General features: G+C 40.8%; 1 protein-coding gene across 2 annotated transcripts in view; it reads left to right on the plus strand.

The window, feature by feature from the left end:
* The window catches only part of cd276 (CD276 molecule), a 64033-nt gene extending 36604 nt beyond the window's left edge, over positions 1 to 27429 (plus strand). For both annotated transcript variants that reach the window (XM_071488664.1, XM_071488663.1), the window contains exons 5-8: positions 5231 to 5368; positions 10585 to 10626; positions 15626 to 15664; positions 26570 to 27429. In XM_071488664.1, coding sequence (XP_071344765.1) covers positions 5231 to 5368; positions 10585 to 10626; positions 15626 to 15648 — 203 coding nt within the window. In that variant the 3' untranslated portion in view covers positions 15649 to 15664; positions 26570 to 27429. The remainder of the gene's footprint in view (positions 1 to 5230; positions 5369 to 10584; positions 10627 to 15625; positions 15665 to 26569) is intronic.
* Positions 27430 to 27666: the final 237 nt, after the last annotated feature.

Raw genomic sequence — 27666 nt, forward strand, 5'->3', positions numbered from 1 at the left:
AATGGGCGCTAGGTCATCCTACAGACGAGCACATTGCCTCTCTGCATGCCAATAAGACAGTGAGGTAGCATCTCGCTGAAAAGCAATTTATTGAAATGCAAAAAGAGGAGAGTAGGCTCAGAGCAAAGATGCTGACAGGACAAAAACCTGTCGCCATCCATCTCAGTTTGCCAAGTTTTCCCTCTACAAGTGAGCTTCTCATCCTCTCCGGGAGAGGAAAGGTGTTCCTAGAAATATTACAAGAGCAGCTGGTGTGCCTGGGTGGTCACAAGCTTCCATGCTGGGGCTGAATGGGAAGGGTTTAAAGGTTTTGATGGACACCTTTGAGGTTGATAATAAAGGCTGGTAATTGAAACTGAAGCTGAAACAAATTCAAAGTCATTTGTTGAATGTGATGCTAATATTCATGCTCATGTTTTTCATTCTGGCTAATCCGTGTCCTCTGACACCAAGGCCATCTTCTTTCCATTAGCACTGTTGTTTTTGTTTCTGCCAATCTCGTTCCTGTGAGATCAGAAGTGCTACACAGAAACTGAATAAAGAAGTTTAAATCACCACTGTCGGCAAGCCTGTTTGCACTCACTGAGGTAGTATGCATCAATCACCTCACCAGTTTTGGGTGAATGTGATTTAAGTGTGAGCTCCTGTTTTGTCTCACTGAGTTTTATATCTCATTCACTTTACTGTTTCTACCCTGCCTTACTGTATTGTCTGAATGAATGTCTTTATCTCTGCAATGTGACTCATTGTTAGAGAGATATATAAGCCTATTTCCAGTCCTGGGCCTGGCTGTGCCTTGCTGGTCTCCAGGGCTGCATAGGCCCTCCAGCAGGGCTGGGCCCTGCTGCTGCTCAACCCCTGGGCTCTTCTGTGATCAACACTGCTCCTCTACAGGTCCCTCTTCTCTCTTCCTCTGTTTTCACATCCAGTCAGGATAAGGCCAGCTTGTTCATCCTGACAATGAAAGAAAAACCTAATTGACTCTTCCTCTCCTCTTCCTCATCCCTCTAGCTTGTCTACAATGAGCCTTGAGGCTCTTTTTAGCCTGAAGCCATCCTTCTGTCAAAGGACATTATTCTCCTTTGGTCACAGCTTAAGAGAGTAGGTTTCTTCTAGACAGGTAAAACTGGGGTGACAGTTGGAGAGAAAGCAGCTTTGATCTCCACCGCCTTTACATTGCAGAACCAGGATGACAGGAGAGGGAGTCTTAGGAGCACTTTATTCCACCAAATGTGCTGGAAAGAAAACATTCAGGCTTGTAAAAATGCCTGCAAATCTCGGGTCTCACATTCACTGAAGCCCAAACAATACCTAAGCTGGCCCCTTGCGAGTCCCCTATAGTGTCTTCCAGGGACTAAGGGAGCCTCATTTCTCAATGGTGATGCGCCCTGTGTTAGAGTCTCCATATGGAGGGGGTGTTTTATCATACTCTTGCCTGCCCCCATTAAATATCTATTTTTACCTTAGCAGCCTGCTGTGGCCCCCTATGATACACAAAACACCTACAGCGAAACACCACCTCGTATAAGAAGTAAAAGTAGAGGATACGCTCCAGGTGTGGTCCATAAAAACATTGCAAACATTAATTGAAGGTACATTTGTTGCCACCTGTAGTATCTTTTCATTAGATGTAATTTTTTTGATAGTGTTCAACAAACATAAAAGCGATGGACACAGTCGCACATCACAGTATATGTACAATATAATAGTAAATAATACAACAGCACCATTTTATAGCCTCTAAAACCACCATGGGGTTGACTCAATGCCTCCCAGATACAGTTTCCATAAAACCTGAACATTATAAGTATGGTATTATATTGGATGTGGACTATATTGTGTGGATGTTTCTGTAAATTGTGTACACCTACTGGATCTATAAGTAATGTGTGAGACAGATGCAACCTCCACATGTTTTGACAGCTGTGGAGTGTGGGGTCACAGCACATGACGGTGGCATTTTAAAAATTAATTACAAGAATACGAGGATGTAATTGGTATCCCTGTAATAAGCCAAATCTTCTACAAATTTCAAAATCAGAGAGAATACGGAAGGTGGTGATCTGCTCCAATGTACTTGCTTTAATTTTTTATTTAGGCAAAATAATAAATGATTGTTGTGTATATGAAGAATTTAATGTAGGTTTGTGATGTCACAGTAGAACAATGTAGAAGGACCCTTGGAAAATAGTGGTACTGCCACAATGGAAACATTACCAGGTGCAGCTTTTCTTCCACACATCAAACTTAGACAATATAAACTAATTTCATAAAAAGCAGCATTTAGTGTTGAAATGTGCAGAATTCCATCATGTCTCCAGGCTTTCATGTGGTAATAAATTAAAAGGCTAAAAAGAGAAGAGAGAGAGAAGAGAGAAGGATTTGTATACACTGACTAGTCAACTGATATTGAGTGTGGAAGGATGTAAATACAAACAGGAACTCTGGTGAGTGTGTGGCATTTAGATCTGTTGTTATGATTGTCTTGTTTCGTCTTCTATCATATCACATCAGATTAAAGCAGACACACTTTCTGCTTCCGGTGGTGTTCACTTAAATGAGTGCTGCATATGCATAGTATCTATGCTAAATGCCAAATGTGAGAAGTGAAGTTTGCCCTGTTTGGTGCACCTCTGAAGTCTGCAGACTCTAGGTAATGTGACAGTGCAGCCCAAAGCACTCCATTCTTACCCTTGCACAGAGGGAATAGGGAAAGGGGGAAAGAGACGATAGGTAAACAGAGCCATTAGAGACAAATCTATTTCTGAAGAAAACAAAATCACATCATCAAACAAGAGCAAAAGAAAAATATGATCCTGCAGCCCTTTGGGCCCCGGCGCAGCAATGATAGCCGACTATGGCATTTGTCTTTATCAGTCTGCCTTGAGGGAGGGAGAGCGTGGTGGGGAGGTGTGAGAAGAAAAAGAGAATGAGAAAGACAATAGAAACAAAGAACAGCACGTTTTCTTTACTCGTCATAAAGAGCTAGACACATTTGTTACTTTTCTGACTTTATGAGTCGTGAACAACTTGTGTATGATTATTCCTCTTTCATACATGTTTTATGCTTTCGCTGTTCGTGCAAAGTGGCTCTCAGATGGTCATTCTTTAAATATAGCAGAGTGAAGGGCTCGGTGGACAGTGAGCCACAGCATCATCAGTCATGACTAGCCTGGGGAGGCATACGCAGCTTCATCAAAATGACAGGATTGACTTTCTAGATTTTATCCTTTCTCTGTGGCATTTGGTTGTTTATCCTGTTTTGCTGTAGCAGTAGCAGAGAGTCTTTCTAGTGCCTTGTGAATTGAGATTCTCTTGAAATAAATAGGTTAAACAAACCACAATGACCTTAAAATTAAACTGTAATAATTATATGAAATACATAATATGTAGTATACATTAATATCTACCTCAGCAATATTTGCCTTTATGCAGTAATTATTTGAAATGTTACTTCTGGGCTGTAAGTAGGCACAGCGGTGCTTTGTGCTAAATGTTAACATCAGCAGGCTAGCATGCTCACAATGACAATGCTAATGTGCTGATATTAAAAAGGTAATGTTAACCATGTTCAACATCTTAGTTTTTTTTTTTGGAGGGGGGGGGGGGTTGTGCCTTTATTAGATAGGACAGTATAGAGTGACAGGAAATGAGGGAATGACGTGCCAGTCGGGAGTCGAACTGGTGACTCAGAGCACATGCGGATATTTGTGATAATCATTTTGATCATTTAAGGAGAAGTTAAAGGATCATCAAAGTTATTACAATTCACCGAATGGGAAACATGAATATCTGTACAAAAGCTCATGGAAAATACAAGCAATGGTTTTTGAGATATTTCAGTCTGGACCAAAGCGGTGGACTGACTGATGACATGCCGACATTCCCATCCCTAGAGCTATGCCACTAGCCATGGCTAAAACAATTTCATAATGAAGGCAGAATTTATTTTTTTTTTTTTTTGATGACCATTTCCTGTGATTCTTGAATACATATCCCTCCTCCTCCCGTCAGTGGACCTCTATGGCCTTTCATTAAGTCTGTTTTGTAGAACAATAGGGTACATTTGTTTCTCAGCATCAGGACTAGATCTCGATCTGAGAATTGAATACCTCCAGAAGGATGCCTCTATTTGCCCTCCATCTTGGCTGGGCCGTATTATAGCCTGTCTGCCTGTCATCATTGCTGATGCCAAGTCCTTACAGATGCTTCATCATTTCCTCTTTCCGATGCCAGTCATTTTTCACTCTTTTTTTTTTTTTTTTTCCTATCTGCCCAGAATGGGCACTCTCTGAAGGAGGTCTGTTTGTGCTACAGCCAGGCTCACAGCTATTTAGTGGCTCTGCTGTTTTCCTTTCTTCTCCCTCTGTTCAGTTTGAATACCCCAGGGAAATTTGGTTGTGTCTCTGATATCGTTTTTGTCCTGCTGACCAGTTTTTATTTCTCCTCATCAGTTTGCAGTTTGCCAGGATACTGTCACTAACTGTGGTGGGTAATTGTCTCCAAGGTGATTTTAGTCTGGTGTTGTTTGCAAGACATGTTCTCATTGCAGTCCACAAATTGTAATATGCACATATACAGTATATGTATATGCATGTGTATATATTACTATCACTAGTTATTGATATTTAATTCACTGTCAGAGAGATGATAATATTGTAGACATTAAGAGTCTACAACATTAGATTATTAAATAAAATGCATAACTTTAGATATCTGAGCAATGTGTAGCAGAAGGCAGGGGGTGGGATAGTTAGTGCCAACATCCTCTCAAAGCTGTGCCAATACTGTTTGAGTGAAACGACAACACAGTCATATGTGCCCGGTAAGCTATCTGCCATCTGGACTCAATTGAAAGACTAGAGTGTTTTAACTGGACACTAGTAAAGAAGATCTTACTCAGTTCACATAAAGCAAAGGTTCACACTCTTTTCTGTTCACTGTTTCACTTTCACTGTTTGTGAAAGTCAAGCCTAATATAGAGTGGGTGTGACAAAGCTGACGATGGAGATGATGATGATGGCAATAACCATCATCAGTGTCCTCATGTTGTGCTTTTGTAGTCCTGGATAATTCTGGATTTTTATGACTCTAACAGCAAAATTGTCAAATGGTGAGATAACAGTGATGGATACAGTGGTGACAGTTGTGCTCTTATTTTAGCTCTGCAAGAGTGAATAATGAGGCTCTCCCTTCTCTGCCCCCTCTCTTCCTCTGCCCTTTGCTTCAGGTCAGAACATCGCATTCCCCCCGGTGGCTCTGTGGGTAACTGTTGGCCTGGCAGTGTGTCTGCTGGTGCTGCTCATTGCCCTGGCTGCTGTCTGCCGCAGGAAGATCAAGGAGAGCTGCGAGGAGGCCAGGAGAGAAGGTAGAGGGAATGGAAAAGAGGGGGAAAAAAGGGGGGAGAGGTGACTCTGCACATCCAACACCAGAGAATATTCTCACAAAGAGTACAATTTATTGGTAATGTCTCCTTTGAAAATCTGTGTTTAATCCCCAAGGTTAGATAAAAGCATGTTTTTGGGCTGTCTTGCCTTCATTAGGAGCAATATGAAACTTGGATGTCAGGGCAGTGTCAACATTGGAGCTTTATGTGCAAAAAAATAGAGTAATGAAATGTTTTTGCTGTTTCTTCTTGGGCTGTTTTGTCCTCCTGCGTACACAGGTCAAGGGCTTACTGAATAATGGATGCTAACTTATCATGCTCTCAGGTCCTTTCAGCCCTTCTCAGAGCCGTCATTAAAATGTAGAATGACTCCTTATGCTCTTCACATCACGGATCCGTTGAATATATATATATATATATATATATATATATAAAAATATGCAACGTGTTGCCTAGATCATATGGGAGGTGCAATGAGAGTGAGGGAGGTAGAGCAGAAAGCAGAGATGAGATGTTAACTGCTCAAGGAACTAAAAGAATCCAGAGGGAGTTCTGCTTAATGCGTATAGGCAGGATCTCGGATGGTGGGACACATATCTTTGGCAGAGAGGAACATCATTACTCCGGTTCAGTAATTAGCGTTGCGGAATAGCTGAGGATCGCCGCAAGTGCAAAGAGAAAAAGTTTTGAAATGAGATAGATAGTGCAAAGCCACCAGCTCTGCTGTAATGAGATCCGCTCAGAGTGGAGGAGACATTTAAATAAAGGTCAGCCAATGTCTGCACTAGGGCCCAGAGGTTTAAAAATAAATATGGAAGTGACACAGACTCAGAGGAAAGAGTAAATAGCTCAGTGGAACACATAAAATCAAATGAAATGGAAAGAGAGAAATATAATGCAGTTCCTCCCACGGGCAAAGGGCTTGCAGGGTTGTGGGGCCCTTTTCTTCAGTGCGTTGGATGAGGAGCTGCATTTCTCCTCTGCAGCTCTAACACCAAAGGCAGGATTGATTATGTGGTCATCCACTGTCCACCTTATTGAAATGTCTCATTTTATCCTCTAGCAATGTTTCAGTTTTTGGTGTTTTCAAAGTATGAATCTAAAGCTGTCTTATTCACATATTATGCCGACTCTTATACTACTGATAGAATGATACTGTATGAATACAGATGTGGATGGGCTTAAAATAGGATTGCTATGCACATATCCAGAGCTGTGGGGAGGGCAGGAAGCAGGGAAGTGCAACCTAATTGTGGTTGTCTTATCTTTTAATGGTGTTCCTGGGTATGGGCAGATTGAAGTTGACTCTCTCTTCACAGTGTCTGGGTAGTGAGGGTGGAAGGGTTAGTAAAAGTGGAGAAGTGAGTAAGTCATTTTTCTTCCCTGTCATAATGTATGTGGAGCACCCGAATGTGTATCGTAACAGAGCAGAGCAGCTTGTGGTATTGCAGCTGGAAGTGAAAGCTCAATTCCAGGGGCAGTGTTGTATCTCAACACCAGCATGGCTTTGTTCTCGCTGATATTTTCTTCTCTCATCCCTCCCCTCTGTCCTTCCTCACATAATGACTCTGACTAATACGTGATTTCAATGACCTATCCAAGGCGACTGTTCCATTTTACCAAAGCTCATTTTACATTTAGATAAGCATATAATTTAATCAGACCTACTCTTGAGATCATGTGTAGGTGACATGCAACAAATTTCTGTTATGTGACAGATGAAAGTCATAAGGAAAGTAGTATCTCCCCGAGGGTTTTTTCCACAGTGGTGCACATGTTTCACAGGGTTTAACCGAGGGCTGACCCAAATGCCTTGAAGCTTCTACCATTTCCATGGTAACTGATGTCCAAATCAGTATTCGAATGCAGCGTTTATTATTATTATTATTATTATTATTAGTAGTAGTAGTAGTAGTAGTAGTAGTAGTAGTAGTAGTAGTAGTAGAAGTAGTACACTGGAAATCCATCATTATCCATTATGCATCAACAAAAATTTTGAGTAAAAAAATGAACAGAAAATCCAAGGGACCATGAAATAAAGGAAGGAAAGTTAGATAAAAATGGTAATATATAGCAAGTCAAATTAGTAAAATAATGAAACCTAAGGAATAAATAAAGCAGCCAAACCTAGAGCAAATGAATCAGGTAATACAAGAACACCTGGAAATTAAATAATAATAAATTAAACATTTAAAATGGATTAAGGATAAAATTGAGGTAGACTTTAGATTGCTCTGCATGTTATTCCAGGTTGTAAGTGGACATTGAGAAAAACTGTAGTTTCTAAGTTCGGTGAAAACAGCCAGCATCTGCAACATAATCCAGTCATTTGAGTGTGTTCGGTAAGGGCACGGTTATGGTCAATGAGTGCATCTTGGAAGTCAGCAAAGCAGCGCTCCAAGGAATTAACAACAGAACGTATAGCATCTGAAATACAGTACAAAATATTATCATCAGCATAAAGATATAAATTACTCACAGTTACAGAAGAAACAATATTATCTATGTACAGCGTGAACAGCCCACAGGACTGAGCCTTGAGGGACACCTTATGCAAGTTGCAGATTGAACATTTCCAGTAGTCACACACTGCTGGCCACCCATAAGTTAACTCAAATCATTTATAAGCAATTTTCATCAAGTCCTATGTTGATACATGATTGACTGTATCAAAGAATTAGTTATTTTCAGACAAGGACATTTAATCTTAGTGATTTTGTTTGTCAGAGCTCCCAACTAAAGTCACTAGCACTGACACTGGCACGAGTCTTCCAAATTTGAAAGAACAGAAAAGATGAGTGTCAGAGATGCAAAAGGAGTTTAGAAAAGGAGTTTAGAAAATCATATGAAAACTTGCAGCTGTTAAAATTTGATTTTTTCTATTATGGCATAAAAATAAAAAATGTCATTCTCTCTCTTCCCCTTGCTCTTGCCAGTGACCACTAAAACTTCCAAACCTAAATGTAGAACCTTCTCAGTGACCATTAGAACCCCCAAAAGACCCATAGAAGCTCCTAGATGACCTCTTGAACCTCCTCAATGACAACTACAACCATTTAAAGTACCCCTGTAACCTCCTAAAGGACGACTAGAACCTTCTTGATTACTGCTGAAACCTCCTAAAACCACCTGGACAACCTCTTCAGTGACCACTTAAACAGTTTTGGACATTTAGAATCTTCCCATCAACCACTAAAACATCCTAAACAATCCTGAGAACCTCCTCAATAACCACTAAAGCCTTGTAGAGGACCCCTCTGACCTTCTTTAGATTCTGTAAATAATGTACTGATGTGTTGAATGAATGTTAGTAAGCCTCAAGCCAGGTTTTTCCTTTAATGTAACACCTATCTATTGATTTATATTAGTCTATGTAGAAACTGTTCATTAAAAAAAAGACATTTATATAATCTCCAATGATAATAATAATCCCCTGAAAACTGGTAAAATAAATCTTTTTTTTTTTTTTCTGAGAAAGTAAGATTTATTTTTGTCATCAATAGTTGATAGTAAAAGGGAGAGACGATGAATTAAAACCTATGCAGCACAAATGCTGCTGTCATTAAGACTTATATCGTAATATGCACAAAGGTTTTAAAAAGAAGATGTCTGCTGTTTCTGGGGTGCAAGAATGAATTAATTAGGCCCACTAATCAATGTATTTATAGCACTGTAGGTATACTAACTGGAGCCATTTGCTTTTGCTTACGTTTGAATCACTCATGTCAAAGCAGTGTTTGAAGAGATTCAGCAGCATGAGGAACATTAACACTCTCCTGGATTCAGTGGGTAGCTGTTTCTGTCCCCTGACTCTCTCGTCTCATATGTGGTTTGTCCAGCTTTTGGCTTAAGCCACAACCACCATCCTTCTTACCCCCACACATTTGGGACACAGCCAATAGGGGCATAAAATTGAAACATTCTCAATGTACAAGGGAAGCAGTTCTCACTCCCTGCCCTGTGGATGCCCTCATCTTCAACCTGACTTTAAGGTGCCTTTAAATGAGCCTCACTCTCCTATCAAAGCCCTGCCCCCCCGAGGTATTTCCACTGCTGCCACAGTGGAGGGACTTTTTGTCGATATGAAGGTGTTGAATGAAATCGGAGAAGGTAAACGAGTTCACACATATGGCTCTAACACCACAATTGTGAGGATGTGAGCCAGTAGTATATATTGCTTTTTTTCCCAGGGCTTTTGTGGAGTTTAACTCTCAAAGTGTACACATCATGAACAGGTTAACTCAGAACTGTTTTCTGCACATTCATTTAAAAGTTGCCAACAAAATATCCTCGTGGTACCAGCCTGCAGGTCAAAAAAACCAAAGCCTTATTTTGAGCTGACGAATGATAATGTCTTGTAATAACATGTGGGCATATGCAGTGTATAATAAGGTGAAATGTGTTTTTAGAAAGTCTCATTTCAAAACACAGCATCACATGAAAAGGAGAAACTAAAGAATGTGGTGTGGATATGCATATGCAGGCTGTTTGAATCTGGAAACTCAGCACGTTCTGCTGCTGTAATAATAAGGATTGTTGCTTAATTTCCCCAGAGGATTGTAGTCTCTGCTGTCAAAGTCAAGGAAAATCAAGCAAATGTATAGAAATATAAACAAATGAATTGCGTTGCCTTGACATTTAATTTTGTTAAGTTATCATCTTAATCTCATGTATCTGACAATACATGAGATTAAACTGAAAACTGAACAAATAGTTCTACTAAACAGTGGATCTCAAATCCAATTGCAGTGAAAATGGTGTCATAGAATTAATATCAGCCACTTGGATACTCAGTTCCAGTCCTGTTTTTAGCCTGTATGTGTGTGTGTGCACATGCACATGTGTGCCATGTGCGTATGTAAGTGTGACAGCCATCAGTGGGTTGCCTCACTAACTCTGTTGACAGTGGGTTTTCAGACAGCCAGCAGCTAAAGCCTAATGTGATTACTGTCTTTGTGAAAGGGCTAGATAGGAGGTTAAGGGGTGGGTATGGCTCTGTGTGTGTGTGTGTGTGTGTGTATGATGTGGTGGCGGAACCATTGTGAGGAGCTTCGTCGTCATATAGGCTCTCTCATCACAGCCTGTCCTTTGAGCTGTGAAGGATCAGCTCACCATGGGCTTGTGATGAAGTGACTACATTGTGCGCCTGTCTTTGTACTGTGGCTTCCACTTATAATGGCTCCTCTGTCCTCCCACAGCTGAAGAGGCCAAGGAGCTGGAAGAAGAGGAGTCAAAGACAGGTCAGTCAATCCACACCTGGTCAAACCTCTGCCTGTATCACTGGCCTGCTGTATGTTTTAGCTAGCACTGCTGTTCAAGTCTATATGACAAAAGCTAATCAGGAAACAGCCACAGCTGAAAATCCACTTGTTTAAGTTTTACATCCTTTAAATAAAACTGATATTGAAATTTTGAAATATATTTTTGTTTTCAGCTCTCTGAGCAGTGTAATCATCCAAGACTGTAAACTTTGTCAGGCACAGACATCAGTGCAGTTTATCCACTGAAGAGAAAAAAGAATTAGTGCTGTATCATTTGGGCAGCCTGTCCTGACTTAGTCTGTAATTAGGCCAAAATATTCTTTACACTCGGTGGGAAATTGATTGTATTTTCTCTAATTCATATTTTATCTACTGTGCAAAGCATCAAAGTTACAAAAATATCAGCTAACATAAGAAACACCCACAGATTATTCTGGCGTCTTTCGAAAGAAGTCCAGGTGGCTTGATGGTAGGGATCCAGCAGAACAAGTAACTGAATGTTAAGTTTGTTTACTGAAGTGTGAGTGAACGCTGATGAAGCATGAGTGCACGTGAGAAATGGGACTGACTCCGGGCACTGAGTCCATTCAACACAGCAGCCCAGTGGCATAACTCTTCCTCAATGTGTTTGAGACAGGGAGAGGGAGACAGACTAATTTAGTGATGCTAACGAGCTGTTTTACATTATACGCTCCCTCAAAGCTACAGCTGTAACTGAAAAATCTATCTTGTCTATAAATTTAATGGTATCAAGTTCCAAGTTCCACAAAATGCCAGCAATAGTGCTGCCATGTCCTGCATTCAAATAGCCTAACTCTGTTTACCAAGCTGAAGTTTGGCTAGCTGTTTCTCCCTTCTTCCAGTCTTTGTGGCTAGTTAAGCTAACATGCTGCTAAATATATAGTTTTATATTTACTGCTCAGACCTGAGAGTGGAATCAATATTCTAATCTACCTCTTTGCAAGAGGTATAAGCATATTTCCTAAAGCTTTGAACCAGGCCTTCAATACCTATTCATTTACAAATTCTGGATTTCCTGTGACTTTTCATTTGAAAGAAGTCATAGGTTTTGCTCAGTACTCATCTTTTGCTTTTCAAGACTGCTAGTGAACCAGGACAAAACACTTCTATGTGTGCTTATTTTTCCGTGATGATAGTGATGTGATATTTTGCTTAGTATGAATATGACCTTATGAGTCCAGAATTAATTTTGCCATTAGCAAGCAGAGCAAGCCTGTTCTGCCTGCCCAGCCTCAGTAACTACCCCTCACAGTCCTGAGCAGTTCTCCCTCAAGCGTTAATGTCATTAGAGTTATTCATTTGACTCCTTCTTTAGTCTGATTGAATTATTTAGCCTTTCTGTGAACAGCAAAGTTAATACCATGTGATTTTAATAAGCTGAGAGGTGAAGGAGAGTCTCTGAGTGAAGGGGGACAATGACTTTTATTCTCTAATGCCTCTCTCATGAATGTTTCAGTGTGATCTGTGCAGCCAGGAGCAGGGTCAGCCAACCCACAACTAGTGAGACTTAATAGTTGAGCTTTAGCTAAAGGTGCTGGGCAAAAGAGAATAGAACTGGGAGACTGGAGTCTGCCTGTGCTCCAGTGACAAGAAAGCAACTTGCAGCCACCCTTCCTCTCGCTCCCTCTCGTCATCGTCCATGCACCTGGTTCATCCAGGTGGACGTTGTGAGCGGTGAGCTGGTGAAGTCAAGCTAATGGCTCTGCCTTCTGAGATCACTCAGTAAGCACTTCAGACAGGCAGCTTTGTTTTGCCATCTGGCTCCAATTGCGCTGACAAAAGCAGAGGTTCCTGCACGAGACAATGGAGCTGAAATGAGCCCCACTTTAATAAACCCAGGATGATGGGGAGCCACGTTTGTGTGTTATCTTAATGAACTGTCCAAAGGAGACTGCGCCTCCCCTTTCAAAGCCAGTCTGATTGGAACAATAACCAGTGATAACTAGGGACCTGGGCTCATTCATTTGCAATGGAGTAGGAGCCCTTTGTTGCTTTTACAGCAGAGGCAAATAATGTTTAACAAACAGTGGAGCACAAATTCTGGATTTATTTGCAGTGCTAAAGCCAACAGCAACCCCTTCACACACTCAAAACGCACACTTACAGGTCCACACTCACACACACACACACACAGCACACACAGAAAGAAGCACTGTTATGCACCAATATACATCCACATGCAGAGAAGTGCAATGTGTACAGGTCTTGCTGCCTTCATCTGTCACCTCCCCACCTCTTCTCTTAAATACGTTCAGTAATCTAATAGTGATACACTGTTTAAAGGGGGCTGCAGTCCCGCAAGTGCAGCTCCTCCTGTCAGAAGTTGGCTTGAGTTTGTGTTCTCTAGCCCTTGTCTCCCTAAATCTTGGACTCTAAGGCATCAGGCCTTAGCAACAAGGTCCTGGAAGAGAGTGTTCGTCAGTGACCCAGTTCTTTCATAGACAAAGAATTGTCGGAAAGAACAATTTGACATGCCCTTTGAAAAGGGAGCTCCATGTGTGGTCCCACCCTTCACTGTCTTCTGACTCCTTCGTGTCTAGTCCACCACTGAAAGCCCAGCAGCTCATCACTCTGGATAAAATGTTGATTTAAGAGTCTGTCTAGCTATGGCTATGTAAAGGTGACTCTTAAGCAGACGGACAGAAACAAGGACAACTGCACCGGAGTCAAAATCACCTCTGTGCTTATTATATTCCCCCTCTGTCATGTCCATTGAGTTACTCACATAGCAATGAAAATACAACATCTTAAAGCACGGGGCAACACAATATTCACCTTGTGTCTCTCATGGGCACCAAAGTATAGCATCATGCTAAAGTCAATGAATGTAGAGAGTATAGCTGCATGTTCCTTGGAATTACATGTTTTTATTGCCACTGGGAATATAATCCATTTTACATATTTTCAATTTTACTATAGATAGGAAATAGTTTTTACATGTCCATTAAAATATTGTAGGGAATGGTATGACCACAGACAACTAGTAACAACTACAGAAATAGATATAAATTTAATTTACCAAAAGTTGGCTGTTCCCCAGTCTGGATTGTTGCCAAAATCTGACTTCAAAAGTTATCCCTGTGGAGTTTTTGACCACTAGTAGTGCCAGGGAGCAATGTTTTTATAAGCAGGACAGGGACCTGCTGATTATTTGATTATTTTCAGGCAGTGCAGTTCACATCCTTTAGTTTGTTTTATGTTATTTTGCAGATCAACTGTTGATCATTTTTTTAAAAAAGGTTTTATGAGGAAGGAAATGTACTCAGCATGTAAGTCACCCCTCTGGGATTCTTTGGTGAGAAACACTGAGTGTAAACAAAACTTTTGTTTGTTTACAAAAACCGCCACAGGGCCCCTTTAAGTTTGTTTTTCTTACTTACTGTGTTGGCACAAAGCCCAATTTAAGCCACAGAGTATAAAGGTTGTGGAAACCGTCCCTGATCTGGAGTTGAAATGGCCCCTGAAAATGATTCTTGGAATATATGGCATTCACAGAGCAAGGCTTATTAAAAAGTTGCATATTCTCATAACATAACCCAGTTTGACAGACCTGCAGGTCACTAACATACCATTCCACATTGCTGCAGTTCGAATTAGGAGGGCCCTGGAAAGCAGCCCCAGGCAGCTCCACTTGACATGCCCTCCCTTTCCACTGGCACCAAATACTCAGCCACTGGGCTCTCCCAATGGTCACACATTACTGACTAAACATATGTAAATAGAACATTCATGTTGCCTTCATTATTAGATGTGGGTCACTGGATAACTTCAAGAGCACTAATTAAAAGAGCTCCCTGCACACCATTGCTTAGTAGTTACACACACATTATTCAAGCGCTGCACTCATGTTCCTTGCTGGTTCAGCACTGTGCAGTAAACTACATGTTTACTACTGTGTTTTCTCCAAGGGTGAACCCAGAGAGATGCTGTTTCGTTGTGGAAGGCCAAGTAACACTGCTCTGATAATAATGGGAATTATAAAAATCCTATCACATAAATCATATAGGTCTCACATTACATCAAATTCTCTCATTATGTACAAACAGATGTTTCCTGTGCTTTTTATTTCTCTCTCTCAACATGAGAAAGTGTTATTGTATATTGCAAAAGGAGATTGCCAGTTGTTTGAGTAACTTTTTTCTCTCCTTTTGTTGCTCCTTTGCCTTGAGTTTCAAAAGAAACTCATCAAGAATGTGCTGCACACTGAACAACTTCTGCAACCTCCCAGAGGTTATCTGCTGCTCTGTGAGGAAAAGGCCACCAGATCCTTGTCAGAAGAGATAGGGGAAAAATAGCAGCTCCTAAATCATCTGGAATAATGAGTGTTGTCACAGTTAATATAAGTCAAACCAGTGAGTGCTGTGCATCACAACAACAGGCCAGACCCAGTGCTCATTAATTTGCATTTTCGGCAAAAGTAAGAGTAAAAAGCACTTTTATGAGAGAACAAGGGTACTTTTGGAGTGAATGCAATCTTTTTCCTGGACTGAATCCGCCTGTACAGGCACCATTTGCATCCTTCTGCCACCCCACCCCCCACCCCCCCACCCACCCCCCACCCTCCATTCCCCCTTCTGTCATGTAATCTACGCTCCTCTGACAGAACAGCCAAGGTCCAGTGGGAGAGTGCCTATCCATCTCACTACCCCAATCTGCCTCCCCTGTTTGGTTCCACATGAGCACTCAGCTGCTGTGACTAATTAAATAAAGCGCTGTGCCCTCTGCTTCCTGTTAGCCATGGCAAGGTTGGTGCGCAGAGGAGGAGGAGGGATGCTGAAGGAGGAGGGAATGCGATAACAGCTACAAAGCCTGAGATAATGCTTTGGTCCATGAGACAATAGACATGAAAGTTGACGCCGGCGTGACTGCTGTACAGTAGTTGCACTGTTCACAGATCTTTTATTGATGCAATATTTTGACCTCAAGTATTCATTCTTGTCTGTTCTCTTTTCCTCAGCCATGACACCACTGAAAAGTTAAGGCCAAGAGAATAAAGGTGAGTATCATTTCAATACCTGTATGCATGTGTCTTCGAGTACATCTGTGTTTTTAGGTGTTGCTCAGGTGTCATACGCAATTTTTTTTTTTCCTTATCACAATTGCCTGGCATTCTCAGCAGTAATTCTCTGGAGGACACAGTGTCTCTGGAGGCTAAGGGTAAGTGCTGCTGTAATGAGGCTAGGCTGCATTAATTCAGCAGACAGTCGGGAATATGAGAAGTCTTGACATTTTGATTTCAGGAATCACAGGGTCACTGGCGGATGTGATAAATCTATTTCATTTTATCTGGCATGCAAACATAAATTCTCTGGCCTGCTTAAAGCCACTGTAAGAGGCTGATTAATGATAAACATTTAATGTGTGAGTCATGCAGCCTGTCTTTTTTCTTCTGTCTGTCGGAAACTATGCATATTCTGTGTCATCCTCATGAAGTTTTCAAAGAGCCAGCTTCAGCTTGTGAGGAGCTGCAGGAAACCATTTTGGTGTTTACAACAAGTCTTACATAATAAGGTTAATAGGATCATTTTGCTACATTTAAGCAATGTGTCGCTGCTTTTTTTGTGGCCCATCTTGAACATTACATGTATTTATGAGGAAAACGAGAGGAGAAAAAAGACATCATCTGCTTACAAGCCTGTTCCTATTAACCACGCCTGCACTATGCAGTATTCACTGTGTATTTTGCAGTCGGATATGCCATCCTCACCATCATCTTGGCTCGCTACACACCTCAGCTACCATTGTAGAGACACTTGCACAGTTTTTCTTCTCTTCTCTTCTTCAACTTCTCACTTGGCATTGATTGAACTGACACCACAACTTTTCATGGCATAGTATTGGTCCAAATGGTAGTTTTACTTCTTTTAAAAAAAAAAAAAAAAAAAAGCAGACTTGCAGCTACAACCCAGACTTCGAACTGTCAGTTTAGCTGTTGATGTTACGAGGTGGATTTCTGTAGTTTTCAGACTATGTCACCTCGCAGCATGGAAACGTGGTTGAAAGTATGAGGTGAACAATCCTCACCATGCAAGGCTCTTTTCAGTCTTTTATAATGCACCAAAGTAGTCACTATTGGATGAGTGACTCAGAAAAAAATCATACTGCTTACTGTATGATGAGTATAAAGTCATAGAATTAGTAAAGTATTGAGGAAAGCAGAACAGAGTACATAAACATGAAGTTACATAATACACAGAATCCCAAAACAGACTCCATTAACAATACATGCAATGAAAAATCTATAATAATCCAGTGAAATCCCTAGAGTAGAGACATAAGGCACAGTTTTTACAGCATATGCATGATTTTATGCACCAAAATGGAGACTTTGCTGTCTCCATTTTGACGTGCTGATGTAAAAAGAAAGTATATTATATGTTATGTAGTGTGGAGCCTCATCTGGGGAGAAAGAGGTGGTGAATAGACTTTAAGCACCATGGATAGTTACACTGCCCACACTGTCAACATGTGTGAGAGTGTCACTGATGTAACTTGTTGACTCGCATTGGTTTCTGGATACTAGCACTGTAAATGGCCTGCTTGATTTGAACTGAAGGAAGAGTGTTATACCTGGGAACACAGACAAACACACTAGTAACTGGAATCTCTGCATTCAGACAATCACCACAGAAATGGTACCACAGGTGGAGGGATGCCATAGGCGAATGCATGCTATACCTGCCTGAGATGCTTCCATGCCTTCCTCTGACTGTGATATCACTAAATTTCGCTCTCTGTATGCTACCTCCTGCTGTGCACATGAAAAGGACAACCAGATGTTCTCAGGAGGCCGGTTATGGATCAGTTATGCTGTGCCATTTGAGTATCATCAACTGGTGTAGGACATTTTTCTTGTGCTGACCTTTCCTCAGTGCTTCTTTAGTGTCCAAGTTGCTAAAGAAGCACTGGCTTCACCATTTTTGAATGTTTGGCAGGTAGCTGTGACCCACTTACGATGTCAGACTAAGGGTTTACTATAATGGCTCCCTCTTTTTTTAATGACTCCACTCTAATAGCAGGGTGATCTGCACCTGGAACAGTAGCAGTAATACAGTGGTTCACAGGCAGGCATTTCCCACAGTGATGGGAGCCAGGGTGCTGGCACTGTTGGACCCTGTGAACCATGGGGAGAGGAATGGGTCACTCCCAGGGGTGGCCCCATGTTCACTCAACCATGGTCAGCCTGTGTCCCTCACTGAACCCAGCACATGGACCTCTGTAGGCCAGAAATAACCAACAAAGGATAGCAGCTGTTAGGACAGGGGATGTTTTGGTGTTTAAAAGAGAAACATATCTTTTCCTTTTTTGTTGTGACATAGAGGTTTTGATATTGGATGGTGATATTTTTAGAGACATTTTGGAGGCACTCCATCAATTTAGATTTGACACATGCTGAAGTTTTTTGTCACTCTGGCTCTGGAGAGATAACAGGACGGTGTAGCTGGTCTGTCTTTTGTCAGAAAATGAGACACAGTTTGATTGATTTAGCTGTTTGTTGGTGAATATTTATAGCTTTTTAAGACCATTCCAGCTTAACTCAGCTAATAAGTGAAAACTGTATTCAAAGTCAGTCCCTATATTCCTAAAACCTATCAGCAAATCTCTGAAGCAGACCAGATTTAATATGCTGTGTATATTTGGCATCCGCGTCTGTGTATGTGTGCGTACAGTATGGGCACACATTTAATGCGGAGGAGGTAGGGTAAAATGAACTAGATGATACTGCTCAGTCACACCACTGTCTATGAGTCACACTTACTTCACTACTATCTCAGATTAGCAAGCAGTATAGATCCATGCTATATGTGTTCTCCACTGTGCCTCTAACTCTTACTTTCATAAGCAGCAGTTTGGTGTCAGTTGTGTGAATACTTTTTTATTACAAGGTTGTGCAGTTACACCTGGTTTTTATTATACACTGATTGGTCATTGCCATAAAGCCGCAGCACGCAGAGTGAGTAAAAGGTGATGGAAGGTGCAGAAAGTAATTTCCTGTAACTAGCCAAAATAAAGTCTGGCCAGTAGGAGTCAAAGAGAGGACATTTGTCATTACTGTAGTATCCACTGACCTTCACAGAGACTGTTATTGCTCGGTAATATCTCCTAGCCCCTAGACCTCTCTGCTGCTGAATCATCCTGGATCAATTATTCTAATATTTGTGTGGCAGTTTTGTTATCGATTAATGCGTTTATGCAGAGTGCAGCATATCTTATTTAATAAAGCAAGGTTGCGCATTTCATTAAGTTGTTTTAGAGTCAGGGGGCATGTTGTTTTCATAAACTTTTACGTTATTGAAACACGTGTTCATTCGTGACTTATGTTTATCCACTCAAACTTTTATTGTTTCATTACTGGCAGCCAAGTAAAGATAACATAGTAAATGGCTATCTGCAGCACACTCAATATCTTGCAGATAGTGCACACTGCTTTGTTGCCATTGTTATTGGCTCAAACTTACTGTGTATTATCACAAATGTTACATACTAATCCATATGGCAACCTTGTGGTTGTGGAAACTTAGACAAGAGAAACATTAAAGGTGTCCGCTAATCACTGCTGTCTTTCCCCCTGCCCTACTACCAAGAATAAAATTCTGTAAGCAAGATATGGAGGCAAGAAATGGATGCTTGCAGTTCTCCTACCTTCTCTTCTTACTCACCCAGCAGAGATAAGTCAAGGTCAAGACCACTGTCATAAATATGGGCCAAAGTCCACAATAGTCCAAAAGCTAATGATGCTTTAATGTGAGTCTCTTGTTATTTTCCTCAGTTTTCAGCTTTTTCCTTTGAAGATTTCTCTTTGTTTTTGCCAGTGGAAGGATACCCACTGATTGTTGCATAACCTCAGTGTCTGAATAATGCTGGTTCCCAGCAACACTTGGAAAAAGCTGTCAGTATTATTGTTCTTTGGGCACAAGAGTGAAATGCATTAATTACACAACTGACTCATCTGACATAAAAATAATATCTTAGAAGTAACACTGTCTAAGGACAGCTTACAAATTTCCAGGTGAAATTCTGCATTGAATTACAAGACCTGGGTTCATAATTTTAAAAGATTTTTAAAAGTCTGGTCCTGTTTATATTTAAAGGGGCAATAAGGAATGGTACTGTGCAGAACCTTGGCCTAGCAAGAGATGGCTGCAAATAAGAAGAGAATAAATATTCAAAGGTAGACATGAAGGGAATAAAGAAAATTCAGCATGGACCACCCGGTCATCTACCTGAGGACTTTCAATGAATTCCAATGAGAATGCAGATGACGTTTCTTTTAAGATAGACCCTGTAGGTGCAATTAGTGCTACATAATGGCACTTTCCCAGCTCCTTCAGCAGAGCTGTGAAATATTGATTTAATTCACCCCTATATATTCACTTAAACTCTGGACTGTCATACTAAGAATATATCTCATTGTTATACTTTTTTGCAGTAATAGCTCAGGGTTTACTCTGTCATGGTTTTATAAGTACAGACTGCGCATAGAGAGTCCTTTCTCAAGGGATGGGGAAGAGATAAAAGGGGGTAAAACAGAGCAAAGTTTGAAAGGAGAAAACTAGTCTAAGTGTATTTAAAAGGCTGCTGCAGCCAGGTGTAGGAGATGGGATGTGAGCTCTTAGATGATCTGATTTTATTTAGTTGGTGGGAAGAGTAGTGAAGGACTAGGAAAGACAGAGCAGAGCTTCTTCAGTTCCTCCCTGCTGTATGTGGCAGGTGAGGCCTGGCAGACACTGATGATGTCAGACAGGACACTTACGATAGACTCTTTCCAGGGAGGTGTGGGGTGTCTTGAAGTGGCGTGTGACTCACTATTCCAGCATCTCTGATCTCTGCATTATTTATGCTTTTGTCTCAGCCATTTATCAACATTTTTATACCTTGCAGCCTCATTCTACAGTACATCACCTGTGATGGAATAGGTTGCACCGATGATAGCCTCTGAGGGAAGCCAATAACCGAATATAGTGGCTCATATTGATATCAGAAAACTGTGGAATGGACAAGTGTGCTGCGTAGCAATCTCTGCATACTGTTGAAAACCTTGGCAAACATCCATCCACATCAAAACGGTGCAGTGAAAAATAAAATATAGCAAGTAAAATGCTGTGCTAGCTCCACTTTCTTACCTTTATATTAATTTTTATGACATGAAACTGGTAATATGCGAGCTGTGGTAGGAGCTGCGCAGCGACTGAATCAGTGATCAATGACAACTAATGAACACGGTAGGAGTTCTGCTCTGTTTGCCTCTCCACAGAGAGCTGCCTTCTCCAGAGAGCTCTTTTTCTCCTATTTTTGCCAGAAAAGCGCAGGAGCCTTCATTGAAACCAACTGCCTCTGGGCTCAATTAACTACCATAGATTACTCATAATGCAGATGAGAGACTGTGTACAAGAGCAGCGATGTGGTGATGTTGAAAAACACACACAAACGGAAGTGACGCATGAATACAGACAACTGGGATATTGTGATGCTGAGATATGATATCAATGTATAGATGATTAAAAAAAAAAGCCCCATAAAAAGGTACATAACAAGCAAAATAAAGTGGTTATTGGGATGTAATAATAGGCTCTGTATAATTTCTGAGGCTCAATGCATCAGAGTATAGACATCAAACAGAGTTACAGGCATTGGATCTGTAGTCTCCACGTTAACTCTTAAATGTTGCACACATGAAGACAGAAGCACAACCACTGCCAGCTGCGACCCTGCAGTGGATGTATGTTTTGCAGTGTTGTTTTGACCTCCACGGTATAATGACGTGGGTTGCTTTATGTGTGGTCACTACGCCGTGGCTTTTTTCATAGCGTATTAGCATCACTTAATATTCCTCACTCAGGACGCTTGCAGTCAGCTTCCCTCCCAACCCAACATGTCTGAGGAACAGTACATGAATGAAGACAACACTTTCTGACCATTCATCAAACCCAGGCCTCATGATATCTGAGTCTCCCTGTAGGTTTCTGAACTTTTGCTTATTTGAAATGTCCCATTTGCGGCAACCAACATTGCCTGGAATTCAGTTTTTAAGCCTAAATTAGTCTTGTCACAAGTAGAGGCTGGCATTTTTAAATGATCCCAGCCTATTGTTCACAGAGGATGGCTATCAAAGAGAATATGTTCTGCACCAGAGAATTTACAGATGGCACAAACCTAAACACTGAACAGTCCTCCCACTGGGATGGAAATATGCTAAATATGTTGTTTATTGAATGGCGAGATGACTTTTATGTGTGGCTTTCTGAAGTGTGCACACATTATCACGGAGCTCCACATGCTCAGCTAGAGGGAGTTTAAATATGCATGGCTTTGCATGCTACGTGCTACCTAACTTTTTTTAATTGATTTATTTTTTTTACTGTAGTGGTAGATAAACTAATGCGATAAGGAGGACCATGATCGAATGTGCTGGAATAGTCATTCAAAATCAAGTGCACAGAAATGGTGCTGTTGGAAGGCACTAACTTGAAAATGTTTTTTACAAAGAAGTTGTTTTTTTTTTTTTTTTTGTTACACCTAAAACATCAGATGTGATTGTTTTATTGTTTCACATGCAGCTGATTAGTTGTGCATTGGTGAATATTCCTGCTTTCAGTCAGTTAAAATGATAATTTCACTCTCATTTCCTCTGGTTGGACATTATCTGAAACGACCTGTGTATTCAGGCCACTCACTTATTATCACTAAAAGACTTTTTTCATTGCTGCTTCCAGTCTGCAATGTTGTTTTAAGCAATTACACAATTGTCTGTGTCATTTCAATCCCTTTATTTTACAGTCTGTGACATTGGCAACAGCAAGGGGCAGAGACACAGTGGGATATCAGTAATTGTGCATCAGGCAGCGACTGCTTATTCCTATAAAATGGGTGCCAAACAATTTTTGAAATCAAACAATCATGAAACAGTGTAATTTTACATAAATAAAAATAATTAAAAGAGCAAAAAGATATATAGTACCTGTGTATGTGATAAAAAATTGTTACTATGGCATTCACTCATGATAGGCTGAAGTGTGCAATAGAATGGGGCTGAATGTAAACTCATTCACGTAAACATGTCACAGTCCTTCAGCTCTGCTCAGTTCAGCATATAAGGTGACAGTCACCTTCATGCTGCATCAGCAAACAAATAAATCACAACATAGGTGGAAGATGGTCATGGCATGTCACCTTAAATATTCATCCAGATTAACATACTGAGAAGTTTAAGTGGTATAGGGTAAATTGAGGTGGCCAGCATCCCAGCGTGAGCACAGAATGAACTGTGACTCTTTCTATTTCCCCTCCTTCTACCTCTCTCCTGGTACTGAGTCACCTCGCCTTTGGGGCTTACCACAGGAGTCTCTTCAAACGATCCTTTAGACTGAAGTGAAGAATCAAGATTAATGCACTTCCACGTCCCACCCAGGCTCTGGGGGAAAAAGTCTTATAATTAACACCAGGGGGCTGCAGGTTGCTTTTGGAGAGAGGTCGAGGGTGGGGTACCTGAACCATAGAAAAAGAGCTGATAAAGATTGTTAGAGTGTGGTGTATGCTCCTGATTTGGAATAACAATGGAGTGGTAACACCTCACTCTGGCTTATTGTTATTGGGACAAAGTGGAGAGGCCTGTAACAAGAGCAGCTGGATTACTGCATCATTCATACTGATCATTGTGAATTATCACTGCACAGGACCTTTTTTTTGTCAATATTCCATATGGGCCCGCTCCTGCAGATTTCTACACATTTCTGCAACACTGTTAACTGCGCCATCTACCTATCTGCCCCATCCTGCAGGGAAAAAGTCACAATTAACCCTAACCAAATGTGACACTGTAAAGAAATGCTGAAGTTAACATTTAAAGGAATAATTTGTATTTTGAAAAATACTCATTCATTTTCTAATGAGAGTTAGATGAGGAGACTGAAAGAGCTCTTGTGTCTGCACAATCAGTATGAAGCTATAGCTAGCAGCTCGTTGTCCTAGCTTAGCACAAATACAGAAAACAGCTAGCCAGTAGAACACTTCACCTGCTAGCATTTCTAAAGCTCACAAATTCATACATTATATGTTGTTTTACTATTAATTAGCCATGCCAGGTCAGTGGCACAAGTGACTGCCCTGGCCAAGAAATAGTTCAGCACATGATCCTCCATAAAACCACCACATGTTGTAAATAAGCTTTTTTTTGTGGCGATTGAACAAAACGTGATAGAATGTGATATTTGATTAACTTGAAATATGCTAGTAGCAGGATTTTGTTTCAGCTAGAGCCCAGCAAGCCGTTTGCCCTATTGGCCAGTCTTTGTGCTAAGCTAAGCTAACCGACTGCTAGTTGTAGCTTCATTTTTACCGAGATCCTCTCATGTAATTCTCAGCATGAAAACACATTTCTGAAAATGTTAAACTATTCCTTTGATAATCAGATTTTTAGGAGACATTACCTGAAAACAGGTATTATTGAAAGCCTTTAGAAGTTTCTGTGATGCTATAACAGGAACGTTATACGAAACAGGTGCCTGGATATGAGACTTCACAGCAGCAGTCACATTGTTTTTATTTATTTATCAGCTTTATATTGTGAATTGTAAATCTAATTTCTCTTACATTTGTATAACTGACTTCACGACTTATTTTAAAGAGGGGGCTGGTGAAGGAGTGAGACAACGCAGTTTTCAACTTTATTTGGTGGCGTAGTTGGTGGCATAAACCGTACAGTTTACTTGATGGCTATGTATTTACACGCATGGTTAAGCCTGATAATAATAGCCTCTTATATTTCTTCCCACGCTGATGATACTAACAGCTATTTAAATATCTCCCACACTCCACTATTTGTGTCCTGCAGGACCCATGGGATCCTATTTCTATTGCAGCCCTCTACTTTAAGGCTTGTAGGGTATTTGTTGAAATGTAAATGTATCCAAGAAGGCAGGACTGTATATCCTCTTTGAGTAGTTTACATTGTACTTCATAATTATCCATTCTTGCGTAGTTAAATAGTCATGGTGTGTTTGATCATCTGGTAATGATCTTTAAGTATCACCAAGGTTAAGCTACTTTCTCATTATCCTGAATACTTCTCCAAGGTTATTCCCAAACATTTACTTTCACAGCGCCATGCCTGGTGTTTGAAGGGGAAGTTACCAATGGAGAGAATGAGATATGGCACTTACATTTCAATGTAAATTAGGAAAGAAACAGGCACGGCATGGCTTTACAATGGTTCATTAGATTGAATCCACTGTGTCGCTATATCTTTTACGTGAACAATCTCCCATCGCCACAGTAAATTAGTGTGCAATCTCGTGAACCTGCTGTAAATGAATCTGTCCATCAGCTTGCATCTCAGGTGTTGGAGTGGAGGAGCAGTTCTGCCCTGTCATGGCTGCTTTGGATTCTCAGACTCAGAGTGAAACTGTCTGTTGAACACTTAAGCTGCAGTTTACTTTTTGATTGCCAGTGTTAACAGTCCTCGAAAAAAAAAAAAAATCTTCTCAGGTTGGATTCAGATTTTAATTGATTGTGCTGTAGATGTTGATCCAGTGTCTGGGTGAAGGTAGAGGTCTTTCATTTCAGCATGACTCCTCTTTGAGAGACATGTCCTTAGATCTCCCTGGGGGCACGTAGGAATCTGATGAGAAAACGCATGTGTGAAAATTGTGTTTTGTTCATCTGGGTAATGAAAAAGTTAGGGTTTGGATTACCTTCTGACAGGGAGCAAATGGAAACTACACTGCACGTTCAAACAGAGCCCTGCTCCATAAAACAGATATTCTTGCAATGAGCTTTGCAGTTTGCAAAGATTCATATCATTCAGTGACAGTGACTTTATAACTGTATCAGTTTTTACTTTTGAAGCTGCGGGCAAAGCCCTTAGGGTTTCATTTAGGATTTATCCACATCACACCAGCCTGTCAAGTGTAAAATGTAATAAAGGGATGATAATGAGTGTCAATTAGGAGGTAGGAGAAGCTGACTAACAGAACTATTTTTGTATTTCCTGTGATGAAATAGAAGGATAGACACAGTGAGTGCTTCAAACATGAGAATACATCTGCTTGCTGCGGTGAACAGGGTCAAAGCTATTCAAGTTACAGTATATCTAAATCAAAAGAAGATTCATGACAGGTTTAGACAGCGAGCTAAAGTCTTAATGGAACAAATAGCATGAGCAGAATTCCCACTCCTACAAGGCAGAGAATATTAGCTCCTCACAGGGTTCTTGTGTTGTATATCTCACCATGAAACAGAAATTAAAAGATTTTTGTCCTGATGGGCAAAGCCCACTGTATTCATTTAGGAGTCCAGTTGCATGCAGATATAGCTGACTGCCTTGAATAATGTATCTAAAAGCTGAACCTCCAAGCATATAGCCAACTATATTGCTTTTAAAGGCTTCAAGTAGGAGAGCTTCATGTGTGATATAATTAAATTCCAGCCAAGTTAATTCAAACTGTTTAATGATGCAGGGAGAACAATTTCTTTCGCTGTGCTAGCGGTGGGGTGGTCCACAGGGGCTACGAGTGTGGAGAGGCATTAGAAGTTCAGAAAAGACAGTTGTGATATACAGAGAAGAGGATGACTAGGTTGAGAAAAACTTGACGGTTGTCGCATCCTTGGACACATAACTTCATTTTGGTGTAGTTGTTGTTTTAAAGATGCCCAATTTATTTGTTTTCTCCATTTATTTTTCATGACTACTTTTTTTTCCTTTTGCTTTCACATTAATAATAATGGTAGAAAGCTATTAGTGATCTACAAGAGACTGGGATTAACTCTGTCTGCTTTAGTTATTGGGTTAGCCGCTGGTTATTGTGACCACCCTGCAGTGTTTCATTATTTTCCAAAGCTAATTACCTCTCCCATGGTGAACAGCCTGACATTATACATATTGTGTTTTTGTGTCTTTTTCCAGGAGTCTGGGCCAGACGGCGGATAAGAGATGAGTCTGGCGGGTAATCCCACTCCACCTATCCATCAACCTGGAGACTATTTCCAACGTCCCCTACAGAATGTCAAAGCCTCGCTGAGCAGAAGATGAGTCCATCATCTTCTTTCTAAGACTTTCCCCCCGAGTTTCCATCAAAACACATAAACATATCATGTGCCATTATTTTCTATTGTCCTCGCCTTCTTTTCTGTCAATGGAGGGCCGCGGCAGTGAGTGAATGCAGCTGAGTGGGTTGTGTTCTATGCAGTATGCAAAAGAGAAGCTCTGTTTGAAAACTGCTGGATGTGACAGGATCCTTTCTCTGTCGCTGACATCACTGTGTATGGGCTGCAGTGGGGCATGTGCCAGAGACACTTAAAGAGATGACCCTGCCTCAGTTGCCATCACTGTCTCTCTGCCAGAGAGAGAGCTTGGCTCTCCCATTACTCCTGCACTTGCTAATTAGCGTCTGTCGTTGGAGTAACTTGTACCTGTCAGTATGTGCCGCTCTCCTATATTCAGTAACTTGAAGGAATTGAAATTGAATGCCAGCTAAGCTCCAACAAACTGCAAATGGTGCATGGGATACACCCTGAAATTCTCACCGACCTGACAGCCTTACATGTAAGAAATTGTTTTTAATGAACACAGACGATCTCAGCTAGTTTGCTACTGCTGGTGTGGAATGTTTTATCTCTTCCAGGCTAGGACCTGTACAGGTCGTTTTATTGCTTTTTTTAGGTACTTGAGCAAGTCCCTGTGCCATATGTTCATGTATGAATGCCAAAGCCGTTAGTGTCCGATAACCCAGTGCCTATTTACATTAAAGAGACATGGTGAATCTGCCTGGTCATTGGTAATTATTGGTCCCATTCCCAGTGCCACTTTGTGCTTTTTCAGGCAGAACAAGGTTGACTTTATTACAGACATTTCTTCTCCTACAGGATAAGCTATGCTGCTCAAATTCATCCTTCCACTTTTCCATTAGTTGATTTATCTGCCAAATAGACTATTCTACATAATGAGTAAAACATGAATTATGGTCAGAGTAATACAAATATTTCATTTACATGCAGATCAAC

This window comes from Trachinotus anak, unplaced genomic scaffold (genome assembly GCF_046630095.1).
Source record: "Trachinotus anak isolate AG129_WGS33_773 ecotype Australia unplaced genomic scaffold, CSIRO_AGI_Tana_v1 ptg000011l, whole genome shotgun sequence".
Classification (NCBI taxonomy): domain Eukaryota; kingdom Metazoa; phylum Chordata; class Actinopteri; order Carangiformes; family Carangidae; genus Trachinotus; species Trachinotus anak.